The sequence below is a fragment of the Canis lupus genome, chromosome 25, assembly GCF_011100685.1.
Source record: "Canis lupus familiaris isolate Mischka breed German Shepherd chromosome 25, alternate assembly UU_Cfam_GSD_1.0, whole genome shotgun sequence".
In the NCBI taxonomy this organism is placed as follows: domain Eukaryota; kingdom Metazoa; phylum Chordata; class Mammalia; order Carnivora; family Canidae; genus Canis; species Canis lupus.
In genome coordinates this window covers 43,765,954-43,792,667 of record NC_049246.1, presented here as the reverse complement: position 1 = coordinate 43,792,667, position 26,714 = coordinate 43,765,954, and the positions used below count along the sequence as shown (strand labels likewise).

General features: G+C 41.3%; 1 protein-coding gene across 1 annotated transcript in view; it reads left to right on the top strand.

The window, feature by feature from the left end:
- PDE6D (phosphodiesterase 6D) overlaps nucleotides 1-26,508 on the top strand; it is a 53,424-nt gene extending 26,916 nt beyond the window's left edge. Inside the window, 4 exon segments of the mRNA NM_001003156.1 lie at nucleotides 22,375-22,463; nucleotides 23,097-23,222; nucleotides 23,894-23,999; nucleotides 25,912-26,508. Of these exon segments, the coding sequence (NP_001003156.1) occupies nucleotides 22,375-22,463; nucleotides 23,097-23,222; nucleotides 23,894-23,999; nucleotides 25,912-25,993 (403 nt within the window). The 3' untranslated portion in view covers nucleotides 25,994-26,508.
- The last annotated feature ends 206 nt before the right edge of the window (nucleotides 26,509-26,714 follow it).

Sequence of the window (26,714 nt, the reverse complement as noted above, 5' to 3'; positions counted from 1 at the left end):
TCTGGTGGCTCAGTGGTTTAGCGCCACCTTCAGCCCAGGGCCTGATCCTGGAGACCTGGGATCGAGTCCCACATCGGGGTCCATGCACGGAGCCTGCTTCTCCCTCTGCCTGTGTCTCTGCCTCTCTTTCTTTCTGTGTCTCTCATGAATGAATAAATAAATAAAATCTTTAGGGGATCCCTGGGTGGCTCAGCGGTTTAGCGCCTGCCTTTGGCCCAGGGCGCGATCCTGGAGTCCTGGGATCGAGTCCCACATTGGGCTCCCGGCATGGAGCCTGCTTCTCCCTCTGCTTGTGTCTCTGCCTCATTCTCTCTCTATGTCTATCATAAATAAATCTAAATAAATAAATAAATAAATAAATAAATAAATAAATAAATAAATAAATAAAATCTTTAAAAAAAAAACTAAAGGAGGATAAATGATGCCGTTTGCTGATGGAAACCTGGTTTTTGTTCTTGATCCCTGATGGCGTGATTTCTGTCTCTGGAAATGATCTTCCTCTCTTATAGCAAAACATGGAGCTTCTAGTATGCTCTCTCTCTGAAAGTCAAAGGGTAACGGCAGTCCCTGGAGGAAAGCACAGGCTCTGACTGGGGACTGATGTTGAAGCCAGATCTAGTGAAGTGCTCACTCAGTTATCCCTGGGGAAATCTCTAGGTAAGGGAAAAACGACAGATCTGGCTCATCAGTACTGCCCAGTGATCATTTGTAGAAATCCTAGGGCAATTTTCAATCTTAAAAATGAGTCAGTCAAAAAATAATTACTTGCATCTTTATCCCACTATTAGCTATTTAATATTAGGTAAGGTTTTTAATATCTCCAAAACTTCATTTTCCTGTCCAGAAAGTGAAGTAATAGAGGTAATGATATCTGAACCATAGGATTTTGTGTCTGTAAAGCCCTTATTGCCGGGCTTGGCACACTGACTATTAATGAGATAAAAATCTATAAAGTATGAGGAAATAAGACCTAACTATAGAAAGTTTAAACATAAGACAGAAGGGATCCCTGGGTGGCGCAGCGGTTTGGCGCCTGCCTTTGGCCCAGGGCGTGATCCTGGAGACCCGGGATCGAATCCCACATCAGGCTCCCGGTGCATGGAGCCTGCTTCTCCCTCTGCCTATGTCTCTGCCTCTCTCTCTGTCTCTCTGTGACTATCATAAATAAATAAAAATTTAAAAAAAAAAAAAACATAAGACAGAAAATAACAGTGCACACAAACTATTACCAGCTAGCGAAACAGACTTTACACTCAGAGAAAAAAGTGTATTTTGACAATCATATTAATACTAATCTGGTGAATACTTACTGTGTTCCAGGCACTGTCCTACATTAATTCTCATTGACTCTTCACAAAAAATCATGTAAGTAAATACATTTTAGAGTTGAGGCAAACGAAACCTTAAGAATGGCAGAGCTAGGGTAGCCCTGGTGGCACAGTGGTTTAGGGCCGCCTGCAGCCCAGGGCATGATCCTGGAGACACTGGATCGAGTCCCACGTCAGGCTCTCTGCATGGAGCCTGCTTCTCCCTCTGCCTGTGTCTCTGCCTCTCTCTCTGTCTCTATGAATAAATAAATAAAATCCTTTAAAAAAAAAAAAAAAAAAAAGAATGGCAGAGCCAGGGATCCCTGGGTGGCTCAGCAGTTTAGCACCTGCCTTTGGCCCAGGGCACAATCCTGGAGTCCCGGGATCGAGTCCCACGTCGGGCTCCCGGCATGCAGCCTGCTTCTCCCTCCTCCTGTGTCTCTGCCTCTCTCTCTCTCTCTCTCTCTCTCTCTCTGTCATAAATAAATAAATCTTCACTGGGTGTTATTCTGTATGTTGGCAAATTGAACACCAATAAAAAATAAATTTATTATTAAAAATAATAAATCTTTTTAAAAATTAAAAAAAAAAAAAAAAGAATGGCAGAGCCATGGTTTTAACCTGGGCTGTGAGACTCCACACCTGTGCCTTAACCACATGTACACTGATGGGAAGAGAAGGAATGCCAGAGAAATAAAAGGGAAAGAAAAGGGAGTTTCAGATGGGCTTCTATGCCTTAGGAAATCATAGAAGGTTTCAGGGGATCATGTCACATATAGGAATAGGTCAGTGATGGAACCAGTGGCTGAAGCAGATTCTTTTTAAGTAAACTGAAGACATCTTAGAATTCAGGGTGTTGGATAAGGGTGTGTGTCTACACTTGATCCAGTGACAGTAGAAAGCACTGAAAAGTTTGGAGCAGGTTGGGGACAAGATCCAAGTGATATTTTAGAAAAAATAGTCTGGCAATAGTGTGCAGATTAGGTTGGAAAAACATGCAAATGCATTTCAATGGAAGAAATAGCAAGGTTTGGTGACTGGAAAGGAAGGAGGGGGTCATGAAGGTCAATGCCCAAAGAGACAGCCTTCAAGCAATTTTGATACCAAAATAGTTTTCTCAAATTTGGAAACCTTAAGAATAGGCTGTAAATGACTCCCTGCCCCTCATTCCTGTAAACTTCCTGTACTTCCCAAAATGCAGGCTCTTCCAGGATTCAGTCCCTTCTGGTTGTCTCATCCCTTTGCTTATACTCCACCCATTTTTCCCCAAGAGCACCCTGCCCTGTCAGAAAGTCCTTTTACTTTCTAAACAAAATTCTTGGGCAGTCCGGGGTGGCTCAATGGTTTAGTGCCGCCTTCAGCCCAGAGCCTGATCCTGGAGACCCGGGATCCAGTCCCACATCGGGCTCCCTGCATGGAGCCTGCTTCTCCCTCTGCCTGTGTCTCTGCGTCTCGAATGAATGAATGAATGAATGAATAAATAAATAAATAAAACCAAATTCTCCCATCCTGGAGCTTTTCATGGAGTCCTCCCTCCCATTTGCCTGCCTCCCGAAACCTGCCTGACCCTTTCCCACAGAGGCGGTGGCTTCCTTGGGAGTGCTGGGGAGGACAGCTCTTCCCCACCCACACCAAGGGCCAGGCTCAGTGGGCCAATTTGACAGGTGAAAATGTGCCTTCCCCCATGTTTTGCCTAGTGTTCCTTTGAAACGTTTTATCTTTTTCTTTTTTTTTTTAAGATTTTATTTATTCATGAAAGAGAAAAAAAGGCAGAGACATAGGCAGAGGGAGAAGTAGGCTCCATGCAGGGAGTCCAATGTGGGACTCTATCCCAGGACCCCAGGATCACACCCTGAGCCAAAGGCAGACGCACTCAACCACTGAGCCACCCAGGCCTCCCCATTTTATCTTCTTCTTATATAAATGCTCCTTGTATAGTAAAGACCCTGTCCCTTTGCTTGTCATATTATAAATATTTTTCTAGGTTCTCATTTGACTTTATTTATGATGGTTTTGAGGTACGGAAAGTGTTCTGGTTTTACTTTCAGAAATACTTTAAGAATAAAATTTAACTCGGAAAATACAAATACATTTTTCTTGTAAAAACTTTTTTTTTCCTTGTAAAAACCTAAAATAATTTGAATAAACCAGTCCCTTTTTCTCTCTGTACCTAATCCTAGTCCTCTTTCCCTCCTACTGAAACACTTGGGTTCTAAATTTTTTCTATGGAATTATATATACTTAGTTTTTTGTATGATTTCTTTTGTTTTTCTACTCAGGCCTTCCTTATCCTTAGGTCATATAAATATTCACCTATATTTTCTTTATATCTAACTCTTGAGGCCAGTTGGGTACAGGTATCCTCTGCTTTTCCAAAGTTTGTGTTAGGCCATTTCACATTTACTAAAGACCTGCATTAGTACTTGTTTTCACTAACTGAAAAATCCAAAGAGGATTTTCACTTCTACAGAAAAAGGGGAAAACAACAGTAGCGTTGAACATTTATCTTGGAGTGAGCCATTATGGAGGCTGTGTGCACCCCCAGCAGTGAGCGTGGCACTGCCCAGCTCCCATCCTGGAAACTACACCAAGTGTCTCAACATCAAGCCACCATAGCTTTGAATTGTGTCTATGAGCATCTGTGCTCTTTCTTGATTTATTATCTGTTAGCAAGATGTGTCTGGAGGTACCAGAAAAACCTGAGAGATGATTTTATAGGTGTAGAAACACTCAAAACTTTTTCCACATACATTAATAGTAATTACTTCTTGGCTTCGTGCCATTTCGGCTTACAAAAGTTTTCACAGGAACGCTGTACTTTTAGATAGTGGGTAAAACCTATATATTGTAATAAACAATGTGAGATAATTTTTTTTAAGATTTTATTTATTTATTCATGAGAGAGACAGAGACACGGGCAGAGGGAGAAGCAAACTCCATGCAGGAAGCCCGATGTGGGACTCCATCCGGGTCCGCAGGATAATGACCTGGGCCAAAGGCAGGCGCTAAACTGCTGAGCCACCCAAACATCCCAGTGTGAGATAATTAACCGTTTTTTTTTTTTTTTTTCCACTGGTTTGGAATTTAGTGTATATAAAGTCCGTATATGCTGGGGTCATAGCTAAGTTTTTTGGTATATCAATCTACCTATTTTTATGCTAGTACCACAGTAATTGTAGCTTGTCATATACTTTAGTGTATTTCCCACCACTACCACCCACATGTTCTACATCACTTAGGTTAAAACCATGGCCCTTAAAAATGCCCTTCTAATAGCATCCTCCTTTACCAACCCTTTTCCCCTTCTCTCTAAAGTAAAAAATCAGTTTTCTCTCTTGAATTCCTTGATTTTTTTTTTTTGAATTCCTTGATTTTTACAAAGTTCCATTATTTTTTTTTTTTTAGCTACCTGGTTCAAAACCATTAGCAGCTGTTTATAAGGCAGCAGCTCTCTCCACAATGATTAACTTTTCTGTATCTTTCTCCTATCCCGAAACTTAAAATTCTCAGACTGAGAAATATACCCCCAGTCAAAGGAGGACAAGAAACCTCCTCCTGGGATGCCTGGGTGGCTCAACGGTTGAGCATCTGCCTTTGGCTTAGGGCGTGATCCTGGGGTCCTGAGATCAAGTCCCACATCGGTCTCCCCATGGGGAGCCTGCTTCTCCCTCTGCCTATGTCTCTGCCTCTCTCTGTGTGTCTCTCATGAGTAAATAAATCTTTAAAAAAAAACCTCCTCCTCCTGGCCTTTACTGTAATTTCTCTTTAATTTCACTTGAACTATACTCCTGGCCTCTCTCTGCCTTTTTCCCCCTATTAAAATTTTTGTTATATTACTGGAGTATCATTTACTCTCATATTACTAAGGGGAAAAAACTAAATGATATGTTTAAACATAAGTAAAATACAACAGTGGGATATTGAAGTCCATAAAGAAGAGCCATAAAGTCTTAAATGTTGTCTTAGAAACAAGTAATATGGATGTACATGTGGGTGGGTGTCTTCATCCTTTTTTTTATTTTTAAACTCATTTTGAAATAATTTTAGCTTACAAGAACTTATAAAAATAGTGTAGTGAGTTCCCATGTACCCTTCAAGTACAGTGAGTTCCCATATACTCAATGATAATATCTTAATAGCATCTTACATAGCCTTGGTACATTATCAAAACCAGGAAACAGACACTGGTACAATACCATTAACTGCTGTTTTACCTTGGATAATATACATTCTAGAATTACCATGAGAGTTCTCTTGGCAAATAACCATGCATGGAGTAGTCATGGAACCAGCAGCTTTTCAGCTATCTTATTTCCATCCGGGCTCAGTGACATATATTAATAGAAATGAGAGGTTGAGCAGAGAAACAAAGGGTAACAAGAATCCTAGTGGACTTTGTCAAAGCTAATTCTAGAATGTCCTTTTGTTCTTCCTCTGACATTTCCATGTTCCCAAAGTAGCCAACCAGAAGTTTCATGGAATAGCAAATTACTCGTCCTGTTTGGTATGTTCTTGCCTCCTGTTTTATCCTGTTTCCAGGGGAGGAGCCAGGAGTCAAGTTAGGCAGGGGAGGGAATCCATAGCCTCTGCTGTTGTTACAAGTCAAAAGCAAACGGTAGCCCTCCCCTGTGGCTTCGGACTGAGACAAAGGAAAATAATGAATAATGTGACAGGAACAAATTGACAGTGGCCACATCTGCCAGTAGTTACTAATATAGCCTAGAATGTCAGGTTCTGATGGTAAAAGTTGGTGCTGCCCTGAAAGTTGTTTCCCATAAAGTTGTTTGGTCTTGACCCTTGTTTAAGGCATTATTGGAAGTGTATGCTTATCATAGAGTGTCATTGATGTAGAGGACAGTGCTGTTTTCAGGTTCTCTAGCCAAAAAAAAGGAACAAATGTAAGTTTATGAATGCATCAAGGGAATTTTTTAAAAATGTTTTTAGCAGTCTTGTGTGGCAGGGAAAGGTATATTACAGTGGTGTGACAAATTAAGGTCTAGCTTTTTTTTAGGGGACTCAGTATCTGAAATATGATTATATCAAAGTGGAGTATAATCTTTAGAGGTTGTTACCATCTGATAATGACTGAAATCCTTCCCTGTCACAACAAAGACTTCTCACAGATGGACCTCCCTTGAGAAATCACTGTAAACAAATCAAACTCTCAAACTGGGGCAGGCACCTGGGTGGCTCAGTCACTTAAAATTTCAACTCTTGTTTTAGGTTCAGGTCATGATCTCGGCTTGTGGGATCCAGCACCCCCTCCCCTTGCAGGCTCTACACTCAGCAGGAGGTTTGCTTGAGATTCCCTCTGCCCCCCACATGTGCATGCACATGCACTCTCTCAAATAATCTTAAGAAAAACAACTCAAATTGGGGCTTTAAACATTAATATTATAGAAGATTTATTTCATTTATAAGATAACTCATTTGGCACTATTGAAACAGTAAGTTCCTACAGAGCTTTTTAAAATTGTTTGATTTACAAAAACCAAAAAACCTTCATTTTCACCATTTTTTTCTTTGTTTTTTTTACCAACTTTTTTTGTTTTGTTTTTTGTTTTTAAAGATTTTATTTATTTATTCATGATAGTCACAGAGAGAGAGAGAGAGAGAGGCAGAGACACAGGCAGAGGGAGAAGCGGGCTCCATGCACCGGGAGCCCGACGTGGGATTCGATCCCGGGTCTCCAGGATCACGCCCTGGGCCAAAGGCAGGCGCCAAACCGCTGCGCCACCCAGGGATCCCGCAACTTTTTTTTTTAAGATTTTATTTATTTATTCATAAGAGACACAGAGAAGGCGGGGGAGGGGGCAGAGATACAGGCAGAGGGAGAAGCAGGCCCCATGCAGGGAGTCCAATGTGGGACTGAGTCTCAGGTCTCCAGGGTCATGCCCTGGGCCAAAGGCGGCGCTAAACCCCTGAGCCACCCAGGTTGCCCTCACCAACTATTTTAAATTGCTAAAATTCACCTGTATAAAAAAGTATTCACCATGTTTTTATTAAGGCATCTCACTGGCTCTTAGATATGGTACATGGTTCCTTTTTCTGGTTAAAAGTATATATTTACATGACCAGCAAACAGATATGCTCATGTATTTTTAAAAGCTAACAAATCTCCAAAATACTATGAAAACATACTGTTATTTATTTAGGATAATACCCATTTTAAAAAGATTCCTGGGATGCCTGGGCGGCCCAGCGGTTGAGCGTCTGCCTTCGACCCAGGGCATGATCCTGGAGTACTGGGATCTAGTCCCACATTGGGCTCCCTACATGGAGCCTGCTTCTCTCTCTGCTTGTGTGTCTCTGCTTCTCTCTGTGTGTGTTTCTCATGAATAAATAAAAATCTTTAAAAAGAATAAAATAAAATAGATTCTTTCATATGTCAACTGTACTTCAATAATATTTTTTTTTATTTGAGAGAAAGTGCATGCCAGTGGACACAGGGACAGGGAGAGGGGGAGAGAGAGAGGGAGAGAGAGAGAGAGAGAGAGAGAAAGATCTCAAGTAGACTCTGCACTGAGCAGGGAGCCCAACGTGAGTCAATCTCACAACCCCAGGATCATGACCAGAGCCGAAACCTAGAGTCAGACACTCAACTAACTGAGCCACCCAGACACCCCTCAATAATAAAAACTTTTAAGTAAATAAAAATACAAAACATATTTAAGCTTAAAATCCTTTACAATACTTATGTCAGGGGATCACTGGGTGGCTCAGCGGTTTGGCGCCTGCCTTCGGCCCAGGGCCTGATCCTGGAGACCTAGGATCGAGTGCCGCGTCGAGCTCCCTGCATGAAGCCTGCTTCTCTCTCCACCTGTGTCTCTGCCTCTCTCTCTCTTTCTCTCTCATGAATAAATAAAATCTTTAAAAAAAAAAAAAAAAGAATACTTATGTCAGCAAAGTTGAAGGACTTCCAAATGGATGTCCCTAATATTTGAAGGTGAATTGAAGACATTTATAAGTTAAAGATTGTGTATATATGATTTCTACACTTAATGGGAAAAATCATTCCAAATGAGATTCATTCATTTTAAGAAATTAAGACCAAAAAAATGTATTTGTGCTGGGCAGATTTCATGCTAATAGAGCTAATAATGATCTTTGTTTTTCTGGCATAGCTTTAAGAATGTACCTCTGATCACTTCTCAGGCTTTTGGCTAAGTTAAGTGTAAGAATATACCTCTGTTTTGACTTTGGTAGCATCTTTTAGAGATTTCATTCTGCGGGACACCTAGGTAGGTCAGATGGTTAAGCCTCTGCCTTCAGCTCAAGTCATGATCCCGGGGTCCTGGGATCGAGCCCCACATTGGGTTCCCTGCTCAGAGGGGAGTCTCCCTTTCCCTCTCCCTCTCCCTCTGCCTCTCCTCCCCCCCCCCCCCCAATAGTGTGCTCTCTTTCTCAAATGAATTTTTTAAATCTTAAAAAAAAAAAGATTTCATTCTGCAAAGTTTGTAATTCTCAACTGTCCTTAAAATGCAGGAAAGGGGGGATCCCTGGGTGGCTCAGCGGTTTAGCGCCTGCCTTTGGCCCAGGGCGCGATCCTGGAGTCCCGGGATCGAGTCCCACGGTAGGCTCCCGGCATAGACTGCTTCTCCCTCCGCCTGTGTCTCTGCCCCTCTCTCTCTCTGTCTATGATAAATAAATAAATCTTTTAAAAAAATGCAGGAAAGGATTATTCCCAGAATCTGAATTTTTTTAAAGATTTTATGTATGTATGTATGTATGTATTTAAGAGAGAGAGAGAACGCACACAAGCCAGGAGGGAGGGGTAGAGGGAGAAGTGGGCTCCCCACTGAGTGAGAGCCCCATGTGGGACTTGATATCAGGACCCTGAGATCATGACCTGAGCCGAAGGCAGATGAAGACAGATAATTAACAGACTGAGCCACAGGCACCTGTGATTTATTTTTTTAAGATTTTATTTATCCATGAGAGAGACACAGAGAGAGACAGAGACATAGGCAGTGGGAGAAGCAGGCTCCCTCCAGGGAGCCTGATGTGGACTTGATCCCAGGATCCTAGGATCATGACCTGAGAAGAAGGCAGACGGACGGTCAACCACTGAGCCACCCAGGTGCCCCCCATGATTATTTTTTAAGTAGACTGAAAATAAGAACCAAGTTCTAGACAAATAAGAACTACTCAACTAAGGTACCTGTTAATAAGTGCCATGAGGAGATAACTTGAGCTCTACAAAGTAGAATAAAAATAAAATACTGATTGAGAAATTAGTCCTGTTTTTGCCTTAATTCAAAATTCTAAAATGAAAAACTTGGGCAGCCCTGATGGCCCAGCAGTTTGGCGCCGCCTTCGGCCCAGGGTGTGATCCTGGAGACCCGGTATTGAGTCCCACATCAGGCTCCCTGCATGGAGCCTCCTTCTCCCTCTGCCTGTGTCTCTGCCTCTCTCTCTCTCTCTCTCTGTGTCTGTCATGAATAAATAAGTAAAATCTTATAAATAAACAAACAAATAAATAAAATGAAAAACTTCTCTATAAGGGCACCTGGGTGGCTCAGCAGTTGGGTGCCTGCCTTCGGCTCAGGGAGTGATCCTGGAGTCCTGGGATCGAGTCCCACATCGGGCTCCCTGCATGGAGCCTGCTTGTCTCTCTGCCTTTGTCTCTGCCTCTCTCTCTCTCTGTCTCTCATAAATGGATAGATAAAATCTTTATAAAAAAAAAAAAGTACCCTATAAAAAAATGATTGACTGTATCCTAGAGTGCCCCAAACCCAGTAACCTATAAAGTTTCTTTTTTTTTTTTTTTTTTTTTTTAGATTTTATTTATTTATTCATGAGAGGCAGAGAGAGAGAGAGGCAGAGACACAGGTAGAGGGAGAAGCAGGCTCCATGCAGGGAGCCGGACATGGGACTTGATCCCGGAACTCCAGGATCACGCCCTGGGCCAAACCAAGGCAGGCACTAAACCATTGAGCCACCCAGGGATCCCTGAAGTATTTTTCATATGCTAGAAAGTTACTGAATGATGTGGCTAACATCCAAGAACTCCTAGCCAAAGATTTCTATGCTTTTGCTGTCAACTGAACGAGAAGAAACACCTCTGCCCTCAAGAAGTTTATAATCAGGGTGCCTGCTGACTCAGTTGGTTTATATTTGATCCTTTAAGGTTTTCTAGATATACAGTCATATCACTTACAAATAATGATACTTTTGCTTCCTGTTGTCCAATTTTTTAAGATTTTTATTTACTCATGAGAGACAAAAAGGGAGAGGCAGAGACATAGGCAGAGAGAGAAGCAGGGTCCATGGAGGGAGCCCGATGTGGGACTGGATCCCCGGATTCCGGGATCAGGCCCTAGGCTGAAGGCAGGCGCTCAACTGCTGAGCCACCCAGGCGTCCCACCTCTAGAATAATGTTGAATAATTCTGAAAGGTTCTGACACAAAAGAGAATGCTTGTAGTGCATCCCCGTTAAGCATAAATCATGGCTTACTTTATATGTAACATCTTTAGTTCTTCTTATTCAGTATTTCTTGAATCATTCTTCCCTGAATTCAAAATATGTCTTTTAATCCATTGTTAAAAATGTATATTCCTCTCCCATCACCTAACATTTACTTTTACCTCAAGATCATCCAAAGACTGCTAAACCCAGGATATACAAGAATGAGCAAACTAATGGAGACCCAAACAGGTAATGTTTAAGAAAGGATTAAAAGCTTTTACTTTTAAAAGTATTTTACTTGTGAATTACTTTCACAATCAGCTTCACCTAGAGTGGGGAGCCTGTGACTGAAATCAGAATTGCCATTGGTTTGAGCAGTTTGGTATTGAGAGAAGTGGTGAAGACTTAGCTTTTTTCTGGATCTTTTTACAAACAAGTTGTTTTTATTTCATTAAGAGAAAAAAAGACATTGTAATTTAAAGGATAAGAAAGATGATTGCAGAGCACGAAGAATAAGATGGTGATTTTATGGTTGCTTTATTCCTTATTGTGGGGAGGCAGCAGGACAGTGGAAGATGCTTGATCTTCAGTCTGACCATCATCCCAAGTTCTGAGCTTCCTACTTTTCAGCTGTGTAACTTTGGTTAATGGGGCTGCAACGTATTTTCTAGGAATTATGGCAGCTCTGCTTTTTTGCTTTTCTCTTCATCTCATCATACACAGAGAAATTCTGCTATTCTTTGTAAAAAAGTTTGCTTCATGGTATTTGTGGCATTATATAAAAATGACCAAGAGTGTTTCCTTCTCTGAGCAATGGAAGTGAAGACTAGTCAGACTTGATGTGTCTTATTTTAGAGATTTGCTTGGATGGCTTTGCTGTGCAGTTGGTACATCTGGGGCAATTGTAGCCAGCCTCTGCCGATGATCTCTGTCTTTGTTACTCCCATTTCCTTCTATCATGGTTGACTCCTTAAGGGTCCTTTAAGCCAAAGAAAGGTTTCTTCCCACCTCCTTTTATTAGCATGTCTGGTGTGCCATGTGGTGATCATAACACCTGATTGGGTCCCCAAAAAGTGATTCAGCTCTTTTGATTTTGCTGGCTGCTCTTGGGAAAGACTTCAAATGAGTGTCCAGTGTCCATGCTGACCAGAGAGCCTAGGGATGCACGAGGGCAGAGTATCCCCCCTGTGCCTAGATGAGAATAGGGAGTAGGAAGGAGTGTGCAGCAGAAAGGGTGGCAAGAGAGATATTGGGGCGGCCACAAGGTAAAGAATTTAAAATGCAAAGCTAAAAAGTTAGGACTTTTCTCAGTGAAAATCTTTTGAAAGTTTTTAAGAGGAAGTAATGATATGATCCAGTTTGTGTTTTAGGAGTATTACTCTAGTCATTGTATATTAGATTATAAAGGCTAATTGAGTGATATCTTAACTGTGTTGCACATGAGAATTGCTTTTTACTTTTTTATTTTTTTAAATTAAGATTTACTTATTTATTCATGAGAGACACAGAGAGAGAGAGAGAGGCAGAGACACAGGCAGAGGGAGAAGCAGGCTCCATGCAGAGAGCCCGATGTGGGACTCGATCCCGGGTCTCCAGGATCAGGCCCTGAGCTGAAGGTGGTGCTAAACCGCTGAGCCACCCTGGCTGCCCGAGAATTGCTTTTTAAAATGAGCATTCAGGGCAGCCCGGGTGGCTCAGCAGTTAAGCACCACCTTCAGCCCAGCGCGACCCTGGGGACCCAGGATCGAGTCCCACATCAGGCTCCCTGCATGGGGCCTGCTTCTCCCTCTGCCTGTGTCTCTGCCTCTCTCTCTTTCTGTGTCTCTCATGAATAAATAAATAAAATCTTTAAAATAAATAAATAAATAAATAATCATTCAAAAAATTTTAAAATAAAATAAAATGAGCATTCCCGGGTACCTGCCTGTCTTATTCAGAGGAGCATGTGGCTTTTTGTTTGTTTGTTTGTTTGGTGTTCAATTTGCCAACATAGAGCATGTGGTTCTTAATCCCATAACCCAAATTAATCCCTGAGACTTGTAGGTGAGCATCTTAACTAATTTTTTTTTTTTTAAGATTTTATTTACACAGAGACACAGAGAGAGAGAGGCAGAGACCTAGGCAGAGGGAAAAGCAGACTCCCTGCAGGGAGCCTGATGCAGGACTTGATCCCAGGACCCCAGGATCATGACCTGAACTAAAGGCAGACGCTCAACCACTGAGCCACCCAGGAGCCCCTTAACTAAATATTTTTAAGCAGGTTGTTTACTGTTAAAATATTTTCTTTTTTCTTTTCTTTTTTTTTTTAATCAGTTTTTTTTTTTTAAAGATCTTATTTATTTGTTCATGAAAGACACACAGAGAGAGAGGCAGAGACAGGCAGAGGGAGAAGCAGGCTCCATGCAGGGAGCCTGATGCAGGACTCGATCCCGGGACTCCAGGATCACGCCCTGGGCCAAAGGCAGGCGCCAAACCGCTGAGCCACCCAGGGATTCCCTGTTAAAATATTTTCATGTTGGAGATAAAAAGTTAGGTATCAGAGCACAGTCACTTGATAATAAAAGCAACTGGCCTGATATAAATAAATAGTTGAATTTTAAAAATCAGTGGGAGAGGGATGCCTGGGGGGCTCAGCGGTTGAGCCCCTGCCTTCAGCTCGGGGCGCGATCCTGGAGTCCCAGGATCAAGTCCCACCTCGGGCTCCCTCCCTGCATGGAGCCTGCTTCTCCCTCTGCCTGTGTCTCTGCCTCTCTCTGTGTCTCTCATGAATAAATAAATAAAATCTTAAAAAAAAAAAATCAGTGGGAAAAGAGACAAATCTCCACTGCAGAATTCCAAATAATTCACATAGGAGATAGAGCATAACTCCCCACTCCTTTATTTTGGGCTGCATACAGTGAATTCCTTCCAAGAGAACAATATGGAACGGAGGGAAAGAGTATATTTACAGTGGAGAAACCTGACAAGCACCACCTCAGATCAAGATCAACGTCAGCACTGATAAATCATGTTGATAGTACATAATAATCTTGACATGATGGGATGAAAATGGCACTTCATCTCAATGGTCTTCCTCCTAAAAACTCACAACCACAGCCTAATTATGACAAAAACATCAGACAAACCCTGACTGGCAGGCACCCAGAAAATATTTTTTGTACTACTAATACTACTCAACACTGTCAAGGTCATTAAAAAAAAGGAAAATCTGAGAAACTCTCAGAAGCCTAGAGGAGCTTCAGGAGACATGATAACTATATGTAATGTGGGATCCTGGGACAGAAAAGGGATATTAAATTAAAACTAAGGAAATCTGAACAAACTGTAGGCTTTAGTTAGTGCCAATGTATCAGTAATGGCTCATTAGTTGTGGCAAACGTAAGATGTCTATCATAGGGGGAAACTAGTCTGGGGTATATGAGAACTCTACTATTTTATAACTTTTCTATAAACCTAAAGTTTACTTTTCAGGAAGGGCTAGAACAGAATAACACTTGATAAACCAATTCTCTTCCTGGTAAATTGTTAGGAATTGAAATAATACAATATAGATCTTCTATCCCTAGATTAGTAATCAGGAACTGAGTTAATATCATTAGATAATTATCTCAGTATCACTGAGAATTATCTAGCTTGAGTATGAATTGTTTTGAAGGATGTAAATGAATAAGTTATTTGGTTTTGTAGAGGAAATCCACAAAATTATCAGAATAATGCCCAAATACAAGGAAACCCTGAATATAAGGCAATCTCTTAATATTCCAATGAAAATATTTTTAAAAGGGATGTATGGGGATCCCTGGGTGGCGCAGCGGTTTGGCGCCTGCCTTTGGCCCAGGGCGCGATCCTGGAGACCCGGGATCGAATCCCACGTCGGGCTCCCGGTGCATGGAGCCTGCTTCTCCCTCTGCCTATGTCTCTGCCTCTCTCTCTCTCTGTGTGACTATCATAAATAAATAAAAATTAAAAAAAAAAAAAAAAAAAAAAAAAAAAATAAAAGGGATGTATGTAGAATAGACAAATGTATATTTTACCTACATAGTTAAGACCATAAGTTTATAAAATAATACATAAATATAGAAATATTGTCCCCCTCCACGTTTGTCACTTCCTATGAAATAATATTGCCCAGATTTTTTACATGCATTTTGATGTTAATACCTGACACATAGTAGGTTTTCAATAACCACTTACTGAATGAATGATAGTTTGAGATCAGGTATATGGAGAGACCTGAATCAATCTGGAAGGATCCTTTGAATGTCTTTGACCATAGCAAAGGTGAAGCAGTGTTTAGCCTCTTCTCAGGGTAGTTGGAGATGGTACAAACTGTCTGCTTAGGGGAGGCCAGGATGTAGCCAGGGTTGGCATGGGTGCACAGAAAGAGCCCCAATTTAGGAGTCAGGCAGATCTGGATTCAGAGACCATACGGTAGACTGGCCCCAAGAGTTTCTCTGAGGAGGTGACACTGAAGCCAGGATCTGGGGATGTGAAAAATAAGGGCAAGAGCAGTCGGGCGGCTTCATGGATAGAAGAAACACTAGTGTGCTGAAGAAAGAGAAAGGAGCCCATTATGGTGGGAGCATAGAGACTGGGGACCTTGCAAACCATACAAAGGACTTGAATTTTGTTTTTAAGTGCAAAGGAAAACTGGGGCTTAACATCTAATTCACAGATTTTATAAAACTATCTTCTTCTGTGAGAATGGATTCAAAGAGGAAGGCTAGGAGGGGCACCTGGGTAACTCAATTGGTTAAGCATCTGACTTGATTTCAGCTCAGGTCGTGATCTCAGCGTCGTGAGATCAAGCCCTGCATCGGCTCCTTGCTGAGTGTGGAGCCTGCTTGGGATTCTCTCCCTCTCCCTCTGCGCCTACCGCCCTGGCTCGCTAGCTCGTCTCTCTCACCAAAAAAAAAAAAAAAAAAAAGACTGGAAGCGAGGAAAGCCATCAGGATCCTAGATAGGAGAGGATGATGGATTCATAACAACACTCTGCTCACTAGATGCCCAGGCACTGTTCTAAGCACCTTATATGAACCAACTCATTTAAGTGTGCTGTCCAGTTAGCACCTTTTCATTCTCAAAAGTACTAGTTTGAATGATAAATTACAAGAAACTATGAATTAGCCAATTAACATTTTCAGGGGGGACAGTCTTCCTACCCATCAATTTCAAACCATTCTATGAAAGCCACTAACCAGGACAGCTCTATAATACAAGATTCAAGCAGGAAAAACTAGAATCTCGTCTCTGAACTTCCTGAGCCTCTTCCTTGTTGTTCTCTTTTATCCTGGCCTCTCGGTTACATGTGGGCATCTTTATTTGTCTCTTTCTCAGTGTCTTTTTTTTTTTCTTTCCCTCCTTCCCTTGTGTATGTCTCTCTCTCTCCCTCTGTTTGTATGTTCCATGTTTCTTTCCTCTTTCCCTCTTTAGCTTCCCCATTCCTCCTCTCTACGCTCTCTCTTCCTCTCCCCTAATCTCCCTCCTGTCTCTCCTCTCAACTGGCCAGTGATGTACTGCTATGTATAGTGGATCTGTTCTGTTTAATATATAAAAATCAAGGTTGTATGCATGCCAAAATGCTTCTAGATGACTAAGTATTTTAAATTCTTCTGTCCCAGTCCCTGCATTCACATCTCAAGGAAATTTACCTCATCCCTCGTTCATCTGACTGGTTTCTTCCAGTCCCCAAGCCTTCGCTTCCCACTCCACCACCACCCCCCTGACGGCCTTCTTTACCTCAGGTCTGCCCCCAACCCCCGCACTGGACCAAAATCATACCAGGTCGCAGCTATTTAAAACATAAGAAAACTTATGTAACCTTCTGTGTGGAACCAAGTGACTCTCATTCTTCCATGTGTATCTTAGTTTACTCCTTTTTTTACCTTTCCTAAGGCTCCACACTCTACAAACTATTGATTTTTTTTCTGGAACTTATTGTTTCCAAACTGAAGCTTATTTTTAACATGCTCTTACTTTTACATATGAGAGTGTGCTGCTTTTGTCCGCCTGGTTCCAATAAGAAGCTACTGAAAACAGCTCTCTGAACAGAGGCTTCCCATAGTAAAGGAATGTTCCTTTGTGCTCACCCTGGGTATAAATCACCTGGGAGCTTCTAAATGAGAAAAGACCTGGCTGACCCAGAAGGTGGTATTTATAAATAGTCCTCCAGCCCCCCTCCTTAAAGCTTGTCCACCTAATCCTCTCCTCTCTCAAGATTGAAGTGACTTGACCTTTGAGTCTTAAAACTCAGGCTCTTTTTCTCTGAAAAATCTAGTTAACAAAAAGCTGCTAAAACAAAAATGTTTTCAGCCAGTTGATGATCAGCCATTAAAGCTTACTTTTCATTTGCAACATTTTTAGCAAAATATGCTTCCTCTTTTGAGGACCATCTTTCCTTGTGGTTATTATTTTAAGATATCTACCTTAATAATTTTTATTTATTTTTGCTACTGGGCTGTCATGGATTTGTATTTTTATGACTTATAAAGCTCTTCCCAAATGGCTGCATCTCTGCCATGAATTAAGAGTGTTCCGGGATCCCTGGGTGGCGTAGCGGTTTGGCGCCTGCCTTTGGCCCAGGGCATGATCCTGGAGACCCGGGATCGAATCCCACGTCGGGCTCCTGGTGCATGGGGCCTGCTTCTCCCTCTGCCTGTGTCTCTGCCTCTCTCTCTCTCTCTCTCTCTCTCTCTGTGACTATCATAAATAAATAAAAAAATTTTAAAATAAAAAATAAAGTGTTCCTTTTCACCCCTAACTTACAGAAATTAGAGGGCCTCTAAGCCTCCATCCCAACATCATTGGATGGAACTCTGTTTATATTTCTTCAATCTTGTATTTATTGAGAGTAAAATCTTATAGGTTTTGTTAGGATTATACAATGAAGCACACAATACAGACACTGGTAGGTTTCCAGATTAAGGTATATGCAGGAAATACTTAATTGTTGAACTAGCCAAAATATTTTTTTAAGTGTATATTTCCAAGAAAGATAATTAAATCCTGAAACTGATTATTTATAAAGAGAAGAGGTGCTTATGTTAAGGAGATGAGCCATGTATTTTTAGCATCCTCTCCCTTGCTGTAAAATGGAGGAATCTTAAATTCACTATCCACTAATTATCAGAGAGAACACTCTCATTTGAGACTTTTTCCTTTCTATCCTTTGATAGGCTGAAGAGTAAATTCTGGTGCCAGGCTTTTCTTTGCTGACCTGGGCCGGCAGCAGTAATGCTTTTTTTGGAAACTGCTAGATCCGATCTAGCTGTTGCTTTATGAAGGGAGCCCCTTTTCCGAGCTTTTCTTGCAGTAGTTTTGCTAGAATGCCCCACTTGTATGAGAGCCTGAAACTTTAAGACTAATTTTAGTTTCATTGTTTAAGAAAATCTGCTGTCCGGTGTGGCTATATTGGTACCTGGGAGACTATCTGTAGAAAAGAATGAAAAGCATGTACAGAACAGGTTAAATGAGTGCTGTATCTTCTGAAAAATCTAAAAGAGTTCTGTTTAGATCTGAGCTCAGAGTGGACTTGCTAGAGCAGTGGTATATACTGTTTCATTTCTCCAGTTGGGGAAGCTTTCTCTTCATATATGAAGACCCCTGAATAGATAAGTATATTTGTAGTCATTAGAATTTTAACATGTGATCTGGGGATGCCTGGCTGTCTCAGCTGGTAGAGCATGCGACTCTTGATCTTGGGGTGGTGAGTTCAAGTCCCACATTGGGCATAGAGCTTACTTTTTTTTTTCTTTTTTGTAGAGCTTACTTTAAAAAGAAGATATGGGGGCACCTGGGTAGCTCAGTGGTTGAGCATCTGCCTTTGGCTCAGGTCATGATCGCAGGGTCCTGGGGTGGAGTCCTGCATCAGGCTCCCCACGGGGAGCCTGCTTCTCCCTCTGCCTATGTCTCTGCCTCTCTCTATGTCTCTCATGAAAAAATAAGTAAAATCTTTAAAAATAAAAATAATTAATTTTTTTAAAAAGTGATTTTAAAAAATGTGATCTAAGTAAGTATGTATACTTGGAACTTGCTTTTGAATTTAGATGTTTAAAAAAAAGTGGAATTTCAAAATATGAAGCAGAGAAAAAACCACATAGGTGTATAAGAGCAGCAGTATCTGGTAATATAATGAGCATGCAAGGAGACTTTGTTAGGATTGCACACACCAAGAGGAGAATAGCACAACCAACACAACCTCAAAGCAAAAATAGGTCCATGCCAGGAGGGAGCAGTGTACAAACAGGTTGAGGGCACAGGAAACTAGGGTATCCCTCATTCAAGGCATTCTACTGGATAACCCTTGGTTATTTTTCATGACTTTTCTCTAGTAGCAGCAAAACCTACTAGAATCTCTCCAGAGGGTTAACTGTACCATGACACACATAGTGATACTAATCAACCACGTTGCTCTGGGTTCAGCACTGCTGGCTACCCAAACAATGGGAAAGATGGAAGGCTCCCTGGGGTTTCAGAACGACTGACAGTCAGAAGACAAGAGCCTGCAGCAGCAGCCACACAGCAGGAAAGTTTGGGTTAGCATGACCTGCTGGGCTATCCTGAAGAACTACTATTGACTTTTCTTCAAGTCCTGTGTGACCAGGCCCCAGAGCTGGTACCCAGGCATCCATGCTTAGGTCATGTGCTTGCCCTTCACTGCACCAGGCTATGGAGGGAAGGATTTAGATCTTCTAGTTACAGTAATGCATAGCAGTCGCTGTCTCCCATGGTGGCATGGAGGCTGCAGGGTACTGTTGGGAAGAGGGTTTGGTTGCTAGACAGCAAAAAGAAAAGGGAAAAAGAAAGACTTGGAAACTGTATCAACTGGACTTATCTGAAGCTCAGTCTCTACAAATATTAACCATTTTTCTCAGACAGCCTCCATGTATAGATAATATTGATTTTTCTTTTTATCTGTCCATTGTTTTAAAAAAAACTCAGGACTATCTTTTTAAATTTAGTGTTTTTATCTATCAGAGTTGTGTGTGTATTATTCAGAGTCAAATCTACCTGGTTTTGAATGATGAGCTAAGTTCTGTATCCTCACATTCCTATTTTCTACTCCCCAGAAAAAGCTATTTTCAATTTCTAGCTGATTTATTTGGTATTTATCTTCATATTTCTGAATTGCACACTGTGGCTATGTCTTAATGTCTCTGTTTTAGGCATTGTTTATTGACTTCCCACTATGGAAGATGAGTTTTGTTCTTTCCCAGCACTTTCTGCCTGACCACACATATATGCTCTTCTCCTTCCCCCATCCTCCCAGGATGATGATATTGGATCCATAGTCCATGTTTTTATTATTATGACTTATAGCAATACTGTTTGCAATGATGCCATTAGTATACTATAACTACTTTTTCTTCCAATACTTCCTTTGATTTTTTTTCCTGTTAATTATTGTCTTGGTTTTTTTATTCATTTGCTTAGATTTTCTGTGCTTCTCACTAATTAACCCTGAAATGTTCCTAACTGTATAAACCTTTCCATATAAATACATTAAATATTCAATGAATTTCATTCTGATTTCCTTTTGTCTGGGCCCTTGACCTGTCACCTTCCAGGCTTGCTATAAAGCTATTATTCTGAAGTCTCCTTCACAGTCATTCAGAGGACCTCTTTCACCTGTCTCTTGTTTAGATCCCTTACTTCCTGGATCCAGTATCATCTCTTCCTTTGTCTTCCTTGTCATTTTGAAGAAGCATATTTTTATTAGTTTCTTTTTTTTTAAGATTTTATTTACTTATTCATGAGAGACACACAGAGAGTAAGAGAGGCAGAGACACAGGTAGAGGGAGAAGCAGGTTCCATGCGTGGGACTCGATCCTGAGTCTCCAGGATCACGCCCTGGGCTAAAGGCGGCACTAAACCGCTGAGCCACCCAGGCTGCCCATTATCATGTTTTCTTGAGAAAGTAAATCTTTTTTTAGTTTCAGGAATTTCCATGAGAATTTTATTTTATGTTTTAAGATTTTATTTATTAATTCATGACAGACAGAGAGAGAGGCAGAGACACAGGCAGAGGGAGAAGCAGGCTCCATGCAGGTAGTCTGACCTGGGACTCGATCCCGAGTTTCCAGGATCAGGCCCTGGGCTGAAGGCAGCACTAAACCACTGAGCCACCCAGGCTGCCCTCCCTGAGAATTTTAAGGGGAAAATCATTTTTCTATCCTCCAGAGTCCCTGTTGAAAAGTGTGATTCACTCTGATTTTTTTTTCCCCCACTCTGATTCTGACCCTTTATGTGACAACTTGTTTTCCCTCTGGAAGCTTCACTTTAACCTTGATGTTCTGCAAGTTCCCATGATGTGACTTGGGCACTTGCTAGAACCTTTCAATCTGGGACATTTTCTTGATTTAATTAATTGATAACTTCCTCTCCTTGCTTTCTTGTTCTGTCTTGAACTCCTGTTAGATTTTGGACTTCTTAGACTTATATCCAGTTTTTGTATCCTTATTCTCTTGTTTTCTCTCTTTGTGGCTTTTTATTTTTCTTTCTGAAAGAGTTCAGAAAAACTTTGTCCTCAAACCCTTGCATTGAGTTGTTTGGTTCTGCTTACCAAAATGTGTATTTTTCTAGCATTCTTTTTTGTTCTCTGCTCTTTTTTTTTTCATTGTTATTAGTCCCTTATTTATTGTATGATGAACAGTACAGAAACTAGAAAATAGAACTACTTAAGTTAGAAGGCATTTTATAACAAAAAGAGATTATCAATGGACTAGCCTCAAAATTTGTGACCTTGAGCCAGAGAAAATCACCTAAAATATGCAAAATTCAATTGTATATAATTTTTAGTGTCTGTAAGAGTTATGTTAGCTCTGGCTGTTTTATTTTTGTTTTTATTTTTTTTAAGATTTTATTTATTTAATCATGAAAGGCAGAGAGAGAGAGAGAGAGAGAGAGAGAGAGGCAGAGGCAAAGGCAGAGGAAGAAGCAGGCCCCATGCAGGGAGCCCGACATGGGACTCCATCCAGGGCCTCCAGGATCATGCCCTGAGCCAAAGGCGGCACTAAAACCGCTGAGCCACCGGGGCTGCCCCTGGCTATTTTGTTTTTAATGCTTCTTTTTAAAAGTTTGTGTCTTCCTCTGTAGTCTCTTTCCTCTGAGTTCCTTTTTTCTCTTCGTTTTGGTCTGTCTTTCATAGTAAATGCTTTCCTCAGTTTCTCGTGATCCTTGGCTAGTCTCTGATATTTAAGAGCAGGCCATTAAACAGGTACTTCAGAACTCTGGACTTGTGAGTAAAACTTGGGGCTATGATCCTCACTGTGGGTGTGGTCTGCATGAGTCATTTTTTGGGATACTTCTCTTACCTGTTTCTTTAGGTCTTTTATCTTCACTAGACTGATTCTGTTGGAAAGTTTTTAATTTTGCACTATTCATTTTCTCTCTTTTGCAATTTCTAGATGTATAGAGTCGTTGATTTTCCTGTTGTACATAAAAATATCTCTACTGGGTCTCTGCTTAAGATCTTCCTTTAGATGTCCTTTGGACCCTCCTACACATTCTTATTTGCTTTCGTGGCACTTAGCAGATAGGCCGACTTTGCTAAAAAGTAAACAGGAGTTGGTAGGAGCAAATCTGAGAGCTAGAATACACCTGAAATACAAAGTAAAAGTCACTTCCCGTGCATTATTTTTCCTTAATATATTTGATCAGAAATTGGATGAACCTCCGGGATGCTGAGACAGGAAAGATACTGTGGCAAGGAACAGAAGACTTGTCTGTCCCTGGAGTGGAGCATGAAGGTATTCTCCAACCCTTTGTTTGCACAGGGCTCTAATTCGTTAGCATGGTCTAAGCATCAGGGAGCTAAATTAATGTGGACCCCAATGGGGGGCAAACCCCTGTGGGCACAGCATGTGTTGTTGAAATTCCTAGTTCTTTTCCTGCCTTTTCTTCTCTCACTTCCCAAAACCTACTTTGTGCTGAAATTTTAGCATTATAATATACCCAGAAATATAAACTAAGCTCTCAACTTTTTTTCCTAAAGAAAATTTGCATTTTTATCTCTCTGAAATAAAAGAAAATCTAAGAGGTTAAAACCAACAGAACATAGTAAAGAAGGTGCCCATTCAGCCCTTCCCTTGATGAGAGCAGCTAGGGAAAGCCCATGAATGCACTACATCTGGTGTTTCTTAAAGATCTTTCAGGCAGATGCACTTGACCAACTGGGGACCTCTGCCTTTAATTAAAAAGTATAATTCTGGGGCACCTGAGTGCCTCAGTTGATTGTGTTCCAGGCTCCTGGGATCAAGCCTGGCATGGGGTTGCCTTCTTCTTCCTCTACTCCCTGCTGGTGTCTCTCTCTCTCACTATCTCTGTAGCTATCTCTGTGACTTTCATTTAGAATGGCTTCAATATTTCTTTTTCTTTACCAGCCCGTGTTCCCAAGAAAATCCTCAAGTGCAAGGCAGTGTCTCGAGAATTGAACTTCTCTTCAGCAGAGCAAATGGAAAAATTCCGCCTGGAACAAAAAGTTTACTTCAAAGGGCAATGCCTAGAAGGTATTCTGTGGCCTAGTGCCTGGAAGCCACACTTAGGGTGACAGGGGAAAAAGGCAAGACCCAGTAAACTAAAGCACTGCTTTGGTAACACTCATTTTGCAACTCAGTTTGTGCTGTGATTCCTACACCCTGCGAGACTGGGGGCCCCACCAAAAATAAAACAAAACTGGCAATGACAAGGGGCTTTGAGCCCAACAAAAGGGTTTCTGACACTGGTGGGCCTGGGGTTGGTGCCTGCTTTATACCTGGCGAATTATAACATGGTCACGAGGAAGCTGCTGCTGAGGGCCTGCACAGTGCTCTCCATACAGCCTCCTATGGCTCTGACTGGCAAGTCCACTGCAGTGAGTTTCCACTGTGAACTGTAAGAGTGCACATATGTGTCTTAGAGCTGAAACTCCAAGTAAGAGGCCTATTCTGTTCTTCTGTTTATCACATACATATAGCCTGCTTCTAAGAAAGCGTTGCTTATACTATATCCACCCAGTGGCCTAGTTCTTTAGACCCTAGAGCATAGGGAACGAGTCTCTGGTGTGGTCCAGAGGACAGCCTGAGGGGCCTTTCATGATCTTTCTTATGCCTCTGACCCGGGAGGTTTATGATGGCTTCATTTGTGGGGGGTGGACTAGGAGCCCTGAGACTGTCTCACCAGCTTTACCTTCTTCCTTCAGAATGGTTCTTCGAGTTTGGCTTTGTGATCCCTAACTCCACAAACACCTGGCAATCCCTGATAGAGGCAGCGCCTGAGTCCCAGATGATGCCCGCCAGTGTGCTAACGTGAGTGAGCAGACCACAGGGATTGTGGAGTATGTCTAGAAGCAGGAGTCCCTGGCAGGGCTGTTCAGCAGGCAATCCAGGCTGAAAATAAGAGTAAAGAGTATCCAAGGGTATTCGAGCTTACAGGTTACTGACTTCTGTCATGTGAAAAGGATAGTGTGATCAAGTGGAAAAAATAAACTTTAGTTTAGACCTTTAGACTAAATTCCTGATTAACCCTGACTAGATGTGCAATCTTGAACAATGTTTACCTCTCTGGCCTTATTTTTCTCCTCTCTAAACATAGAATTAATAATTCTATCTCACAGAGGTATAGTGAGGATAAACCAAGATGATGTGGAAGGAAATGGGCATGTACTCTCTCTGAAATCTAGGCTTATTTGCAGACTTTCCTAATTACCAAACTTCTAATACTCTGTACTTTTTCTTGAATGGCCTTTAATGGCATCTGGCAAAGTTCTAATTTTGTTTTAGAGGATAATGTTTGGTTATAGTTTTTCAGAAACTACCTTACCGTTTTAATATTTATGCTTCCTGCTCAAAAAATAGTTTGTCCTTTATACAAAAACACTATCAGTAATGGCCCACCTTCCATTTTCTCTAGGGAAAGGGTATTAGACTTTCAAAGGTTTTAGTACTAGTGTGTAATAATGAGTTATTCACACAGGTAATTGTGTAATGTTGGGTTGTCCCTTTAAACAGATCCTTGGTGAAAGCCATGCTGAACATAAAAAGAATCTATTTACTTTATAAGTCTTTAATATATTTTTAATTACAACAGTAAGTATTTTTATATTCTGTTAGCCAATTAAATCTTGAGTTTCTTATGTACCTATTTTATAATTAATTACCAGCAAAAATGTCTCTGCTGGCTATTAATTACCTTGGGAAAGTACAAGGGAGTATATAGAAGGGCATTTTTTATATTTTATTAGCCATCATTTGACTCTCCCTTGGCCAGGCCCAATTTCTTTCAGGTACTAAAACCAGTAAGTCTATGATAACATATTTAGGCTATTTAAGTCATATATCATATTTTACTTTTTGGAACCCAAAAATAGTACCTTCTGTTGCCCTTAACTTGGTTCAAGAGTTGTTTGGTTTGAAAACACTGAGATACCCACCAAGAAAAGTGAAATTCCATTCTATGCAATACAAGTGAGTCATTTGGGGTTCTTTGGCTGTAAGTCATAGATATGACTCCAGCAGATACAACAGAGCTAAAGCAGGGAGAGGGGGGCAGGAGGGATGGTGCTGAGACCCGGGCAGCTCCAGAGATACAGATGGCAGGGGTCCATGCATGGATGATTTCCTTCAGGAGCAGCCATAGGAAGGATCCTGCTCTGAGGAGAGGGTCTGATTGGCCCAAATTATATCCTGTGCCCACCCTTTTGCCAGATGAAGGAGAGGTTACTTGACTGACACATGGACTGGAGATGGGGTGGGTCCCCAAAAGAAGAGCAGAGTGCTATTACCCAAAGTGATGAGAATAAATGCAGAAAGACCAACCCACAGCTGGCCACCAGAATAGGTATTGTAGGGAAAGATACCACTCCTGAGGACTGCAGGTTTCCATGTATATCAAAAGTCAGTCATATGAAAAAAAAAAAAATGTTTAAGTCCTATCTATAAGCACCCCTGTGTGCAGAGCATTCTGCTGAGGGTTTTACATATATCAAGGATTAAGACATACTCTTCTGTTTTCTGAACTTGAGGAGAAAACAATCACAAAGTTAAATGTCACATTAGACTTCTAACCCCATTTAGACATAGATTTAGTGTCCGTCCCCAAGCCAGGGTTCTAAGTGGGTGCATGTCCCTGGGCCCAGCAAAGCCAAATTGAAACCACTTTGTGCAAATGAAATCTGTTGCCTAACACACTCACTCTTTTGCCCTCTCTTCTTACTTATAGTGGGAATGTTATCATAGAGACAAAATTTTTTGACGACGATCTTCTCGTAAGCACATCCAGAGTGAGACTTTTCTACGTTTGAGAGAAGAATGTGTGTGCATTTCAAGAATTTGGGTTTTGGGGGGGAAAGGAGGAAACTGTTTACTTTTTTCCTCCACACATTTGATTATTGACACTTCGACCCCTAATTCCCTATACAAAACCCACTTGCGGCCACCAGGGGACCAGTTCTGTATAGATAACCAGATGGCTGTTTCCTTCCCAAGCCGCCATCTTCCACTGACCAGACTAAACTCCCAACCCCAGACCAGGCCAGAGGGTGAGCTTTGACTCCTTCCCAGGGTGACACAGGGACAAACGCTTACCACGAGAGCCAATGCTGTTCCTGCCCCCTTCATGCCTCCTCCTTGGGCCCTACAGGCAACACATCTTCCTTTGGCTCCTGGTTTTGGAAAAAATCATATTCCTGACTTCTGTTTAGTTTTTTTCCTGCAATTTCTATTTCATACATTCTCATACATTTACCTTGTAAAATAGACTGATATTATTATTACATAATGAATTAAAACATATGAATTAAAATATTCCTACAGTCTTTAGCATGGCACTGCTTTCATCTCTACTTTTTCTGGAATATGAACCTGGTCCCTGTGATGTGAAGAAAGACATTTATCAGACCGTAGGATCACAACTATATTTTACTCCAGAGATCAACTGATAGATCTTGTGGTTCCTGATGCTTCAGTTGCTGCTTTTCAAGAATGTACAACGTACCCAAACAAGACCCATGATGCTGATATGTA